Here is a 6,242-nt window from a genome sequence, read left to right on the forward strand (position 1 = left end):
TATGTATCTTTGATTGGCTCTCTAAATATAAAACAATGTTAAGAACAGTAAGTTCACATTTGGCTTAGATTGGAAAATAAAACATTTTTAAAGAAAGCAAAATGTATTATGAAGATGCTGATTTACATCGTGGATCTACATTGGTCACGGTCAGCCATTTATAAGATGCAACCGATGCAACTAGTAACATCTCACCTTTTGAGAAACAACCGTTTGCAACTCATGGATGTAGGTGGAACTCTCGCGATAGTTACGCCCTCTGTGTCCCCTGATGGGATGTAGTTGTTTTTACGACAGATCAGATCGGAAGCCGGCCTAGGATGCTAGTGCTCTCGCGGACCTCGGCATGGGCTCCAGTAATTCTAGAGTTTGTTTGCCAGAAGAGAGCTCCCGTCCTGCGGCAGATAACGGCAGGCTGTCACTCACACTGCAGCCTTGTTCTGCAGAGAAACGCACCGGTTAGCCGGGGAATAAACACATTCACCTCCAGATTCGTGTCAAGTTTGGACGTCCAGTTATCCAGAAAAATCAGCATGTCGCCCAACGCGATGTCGCAGAGAATGGTGTGGGTGGACCTGGAGGTAAGTCACCGGCTAACAACGGCTCTATCCGTGTTCTACACCTGAGGCTACTGGCTGTAGCTTCTCTGACATGTGCTAATAGTATGCTACACCAAGCTAACCGGTAACGCTAGCCGAAAGGATGTTGAGTATAACGTTTTCTATGTGTACAAGTTAAATAATATGTTGGTTAAGTACATGAGGACTTTTTAACGTTAGAAAATCATTGAACACCCCGAAATGAAGAGCTATCGAGATGGGTAGGCTATAGACTTTACGTTATGAAATGGCAACTTCACGTTCAGCCAAGAGATTGTTTGCTATTTATCCATTTAGTTTGAAGCAACATTACGGCTAGTACAAAAATAATAGCCAGTAAAACAGATGCTGCACCAGGTTAACCTTTTAAAATGTTTAACATATGCTTGTAAACTTACACATATGTACATGAAGGCTCAAGTTTATACGAAAAATGATGACAGCCCAGAATAACTGATCAACGAATGGATGATTGAGCAGATAAAGACAGCAAGTCTAGATGGCTTTACATGATGTAGATCTCAGACATCATTTGTGTTAACCAGACCCTACAATTCTCTTAAAAATGTCCAATCATAATGATTGCTATTAACATTACTGACATGTGACTCTAGGCTCAGAGTTTAAGTTGTTTCGGTAGGAACTTCAGTAACATGGAATATAGTTACTCTTTACATTTTTAGTTGTTAGTTGTTTTCATATCATCCTCCCAAAAACGTCTAATTGGCAGTGTTGATTATAGAAAATTATAGGTGCAGGCACACTATCATTAAATACTATTTAGCCATGTTGTGAACACATCCATGCTATTATGGCAGGAAGTAATTGCAGTAAGGAATTAAGTGATGCTGTTTTGAGTGCCAGACACATGTCACATCTTGCTGTCTTCTGTCATTTTTTTTAGATGACAGGTTTGGACATTGAGAAGGACCAGATCATTGAGATGGCGTGCCTGATCACAGACTCTGAGCTGAATATTCTGGCTGAGGTAACAAAAAACTATTTTAAAATAAAGAACATGTTGATTGCTGCTTCTATTCTGTATATGTTGATAACTCAAAGGTCCCATTTCATGGCCATTTCTACTGATCATAATTACATTGTTGGGGTCTACTAGAATAGATTTAAATTGTTCAATGTTCCAAAATCACATTGGTTTCTCATACAGCATCTCTGTATAGCATGTGTATTCACTCTCTGCCCTACACGCCTTGTTGGAGCTTCTGTGCTCTGATGTGTGATTATGTGTTACAATGGCTTTTGTTAGCAACCAGAAAATGACACCAGCAATGACAAACAGATGAGAATGCTGCGTGGGGGCCGTGTTGGCGTGGCTCGCTGCTTTGAGACTCGAGGAGCGGACAGTGTGAGCTGGGTGTCGTTTCCTGGTTGCTGCGTGGGGTCTGCAAGACTCAGCCTGGGCACACACACGTGAGTGTGTGGCGAACTGTGAGTGGAGATCCACGCAGCTGCGGCTGAGAAAATATCTATGCAAGTCAATGGGACTCCCTGATAGTTGAAAATTGACGCTAAAGGTCTCCCCACTGCGTTTGATAGTGACGCCAAGGGATCCACGGATTGGTCCATTTGGACCAATTGGTCCATTGGGTTGTCGTTACGTCACTTGGTTCCCGGAAGAACAAATTGAAAAAGAGAAATGTCCAACGAGGCGTTCTGGGGCAGCATAGACATCTTTTCTGTGTTAGAGTTTTACTCGCTTCAGGGTACTTTGAGGGTTTGTGACTCTGCAGACCGTTTACATGCAGAACAAGCTACATCACACACAAGGGGACGGGTAATAACCAGAAAAGCATGACATGGGCCCTTTAACACATGTATTCTCGGTCGGCAGGGGCCCAACTTGATCATTAACCAGCCAAAGGAGCTGCTGGACGGCATGTCGGAGTGGTGTGTAGAGCACCATGGAGAGGTGAGCTGTCTCTGCTGTAGGGGGTGGGAGAAAGACGGATACAAAGAACATATTTCTCTTTGGGTTTAAATTGAAGACATGGCTTAAAAAGTAGAGAGTTTGTACAAAACTAATTTTATATCACAGTCCAAACGGGTTTATCTCTGGCTTCCGCCCTAGCTTACTCATGTTGAGTCATAGAATGCATGGAGCTGAATAGTATGAAAACCTTCTGTAAATCTGCAATTCAGCATTAATATATGGATTCATACTTATACACCACTGAATGTGTTTTAATATATAAAATACACATTGTTACCTACATAATACATACTGTATGTATGTTGTTAAATTGTACAAATTGCATATTTTTACTTAAACTTCTTATGTTGTTTACCTTTTATTTTTTCTTGATTGCACGTTTCACTTTTTAAATGTAACTTATAAGCAAATGTAAGTTTTCCCCAGGGATAAATCAAGTGTTATGATTCTGAATCTACCTCGCATTGCAATGAGCTGAACCAGCTGACTGACTGAAGATTGTTTACAGCCAGTGTGCTTGTGTCTCAGTCAGGACTGACCCAGGCGGTGCAGGACAGTAAAATCACTTTGGAACAGGCAGAGTATGAGTTCCTGTCCTTTGTCCGACAGCACACCCCCCCTGGACAGTGTCCCCTGGCTGGTGAGTGACCTTCAGCATCAGCTGTAGTGTGATCTAATGCAACTGATGTAGTTCAGTCATGTCCTATGCTTCTCCTCCTGCAGGGAACTCTGTGCACGCAGACAAGAGGTTCCTGGACAAGTTCATGCCTCAGTTCATGTTCCACCTGCACTACAGGATCATTGACGTCAGCACCATTAAGGAGCTTTGCAGGAAAGTGTTGGTGTGGACTTTTGCACAAGGATTTGAATATTTTCCACATTTGTCTCTCACAAGTCCTCTGTCCTTTGTTTCTCGTCATTAAGACTTGTCATTTATTAGCCCCACTAACGATCTTATCTGCATTCATCAGTTGGCTAGTCATTGCAACGGTATTATTATTTTAATATGGGTTTGTTCTTTGTAAATACTTTCAGACGGTGGTATCCAAAGGAATATAAAATAGTGCCTCACAAGAAAGCAGCCCACAGGTAAACAAAAACGCATCAACATAAACATGGAAGGAGGAATGTGTTTTTCTTTACTGAGGTCAGGCTTTTGTATATTTGGCATTTGTTTCTACTATTTACTAAAGTAACATTGTAAAGAAGCCATGGTGAACAAAGATTTTTATAAAGCCAGACGATGCGTACCAAGCAGTCAGGCACCTTCACAAGTATGGAAGTGCTGAGGAGTGTGTTGCTTCAATCAACTAGATCTACTTTTAGCATGAATTGACATTTGCAAAGAAACTGTACATTTTCTTTTTCAAGGTGATGAGTGCATTTGTTTCACAACCAACAAAACTGATAGGAAAAGCGTCTTAAATAAGATCAAAGTTGAAATTATAAAATGATCCAGGAATGTGGTTCCCCAAATAACCAAAGGTTTATCCAAACCACAATGTGGACTAGAGCAATATTGAAATCGCAGTAAGCACAACATTTGTTTTACATGAAAATACAATTCTGAATTTGGTGCACCAGAGAAGTCCCAGCCAAGCGGTACTTTCCACACCTATTGAATAAGCTTTGCTTGGTACATTCGCTACAAAAATCACCATGGTCGTTTTGATATGTTTTCAATGATAATGTGAATCATATTTCAAAGATGCTCATTCCCTCTCTGTTCAAATCATATCGCAATGTCAGTCAGAATACTATGATGATATTTTTTAAATCCTGCAGCCCTATCCTGTAAGCTTGATTTAAGGGTCATTGTCTATATGCATAATTCAAGAATACAGTTAAGCTGTGGTTTCCTTCCTCAGAGCCTTGGATGACATCCAGGAGAGCATCAAAGAGCTGAAGTTCTACAGAGCCAACGTGTTCAAGCCCTCAGCAGAGGAGAAGTGCAAAATATCTGAAAACGGAGGCAGCACATGAGAAGCTATGGAGCCTCACGTGTTGTGTTTCTTTCAAAAAGAGAAGTTTAGCTTCTGTTTATATTTAGTGGACAAATATTCCTTTGTTTTCCTGATTGTTCCAAAGCTAAATATAAAGGTTTCATCAAAGGGAGCATGATTCTGCTTGTTTATTCACCAGAAACCTATTTTTCCAAGTTTAAAAATAAACTTTTTAATTTAAGGTTGCCATTTTTTTGTTTTACTTTAGTTTGGGATTGACTTTGATTTTCCCTCGCTTTTAAAAGTGAAACCAAATAAACTAATAACACACTACATTCTACCTGTGTCAATCTCATCTATCAACAACAAACACAAGCACATCTGGTACATTCATGCAGGAAGTGACTGAATTACATAACTACATACATATTCCTTTGTGTTCTAAATGTTCTTTTTGGAACAGGTGTTGATGGGCACTTTTATCCCCCAAAGCAATCAGTTCACTGCTGCAAGACTAGTAGAACATCAACAAACCCAAAATGCTTGGAAACTGTTTTTGTCCTGCTGATATTAAGCCTGCAAATGCTTTTCTCTTCCTGTTATCAGAATACAGCACAATACATGACATATTTAGGAACAACACTAGATGGCAGTGTGCACTTTGGTAAGATCAAAAAGACAGCACAATGAAAACAGAAAATGCCTGGAGGAAAAAGATGACCTGAGATTTAAATGAATTCATATTGTTTCATAATGCAGAAGTATGACTCAGCATTTACGAGAAGCAGCAAAGCATCAAAGTATTTTGTTAGTGTCAAATTCAAGAGCTAGGTTCACTGCATACACAGGTAAACAATAAACGACTAAGTTTACTTTGTACACATACATTTTCACAGATAAATAAACAATAAGTATAATCATGGGTGATATTTCACGTTTTTAAACACCACACCAGAGGCCTGTACGATGAAGCTGGTTCAACCTAACCTGGATATGTTTGAGTTAGCCGGTTGGCCTAATCCAAAACATACGCGCTCTCGCTAAACTGTACTACGACGCGGGTTATCAAGTGGATCGCTCAAGCCAGCCGTGTCCTATCTAGTTAGGTGCGCGTTCACATGAAAGAGGTGGTATTTGGAGCATTCGACCAATCACAAACATGGAGAAGCGTACTGACAGCGCAGCGTCATACTTCCTGAACGAAAAGTTAACTATAATATTAGACCTATGAAGAAGTTAAACTTTAAACATCCATGACTTAAACACTTTATCCAGGATAAAAGCCACATACATTGGGACAAAAAAATATTTAGTCAGCCACCAATTGTGCAAGTTCTCCCACTTAAAAAGATGAGAGGCCTGTAATTTTCATCCTTGGTATACTTCAACTATGAGAGACAAAATGAGAAAAGAAAATCCAGAAAATCACATTGTCTGATTTTTAAAGAATTTATTTGCAAATTATGGTGGAAAATAAGTATTTGGTCAATAACAAAAGTTCATCTCAATACTTTGTCATATACCCTTTGTTGGCAATGACAGAGGTCAAACGTTTTCTGTAAGTCTTCACAAGGTTTTCACACACTGTTGCTGGTATTTTGGCCCATTCCTCCATGCAGATCTCCTCTAGAGCAGTGATGTTTTGGGGCTGTCGCTGGGCAACACAGACTTTCAACTCCCTCCAAAGATTTTCTATGGGGTTGAGATCTGGAGACTGGCTAGGCCACTCCAGGACCTTGAAATGCTTCT

General features: G+C 40.1%; 1 protein-coding gene across 2 annotated transcripts; it reads left to right on the forward strand.

The window, feature by feature from the left end:
* Positions 1 to 288: 288 nt before the first annotated feature.
* Positions 289 to 4,826, forward strand: smfn (small fragment nuclease). Of its 2 annotated transcripts, XM_010776417.1 has the most exons (7): positions 289 to 581; positions 1,504 to 1,587; positions 2,452 to 2,529; positions 3,079 to 3,190; positions 3,274 to 3,382; positions 3,586 to 3,639; positions 4,419 to 4,826. In XM_010776417.1, the coding sequence occupies exons 1-7, from the start codon at positions 321 to 323 to the stop codon at positions 4,531 to 4,533; spliced, it is 813 nt and encodes a 270-aa protein (XP_010774719.1). In that variant the 5' UTR covers positions 289 to 320; the 3' UTR covers positions 4,534 to 4,826. The 2 variants fall into 2 exon arrangements, with proteins under 2 accessions (XP_010774719.1, XP_010774720.1); XM_010776418.1 differs by lacking the exon at positions 2,452 to 2,529 and having other exon boundaries at positions 290 to 581.
* Positions 4,827 to 6,242: the final 1,416 nt, after the last annotated feature.

This window comes from Notothenia coriiceps, unplaced genomic scaffold (assembly GCF_000735185.1).
Source record: "Notothenia coriiceps isolate Sejong01 unplaced genomic scaffold, NC01 NC01_scaffold00016972, whole genome shotgun sequence".
Lineage (NCBI taxonomy): Eukaryota > Metazoa > Chordata > Actinopteri > Perciformes > Nototheniidae > Notothenia > Notothenia coriiceps.

Bases quoted from the DNA above. Each gene is read 5' to 3' on its own strand.
- smfn (XM_010776417.1), top strand. From the start codon at position 321: ATGCTAGTGCTCTCGCGGACCTCGGCATGGGCTCCAGTAATTCTAGAG. The intron at 1,588-2,451 runs GTAACAAAAAAC...CTCGGTCGGCAG, and splicing joins AGCTGAATATTCTGGCTGAG to GGGCCCAACTTGATCATTAA. The intron at 2,530-3,078 runs GTGAGCTGTCTC...CTTGTGTCTCAG, and splicing joins GTGTAGAGCACCATGGAGAG to TCAGGACTGACCCAGGCGGT.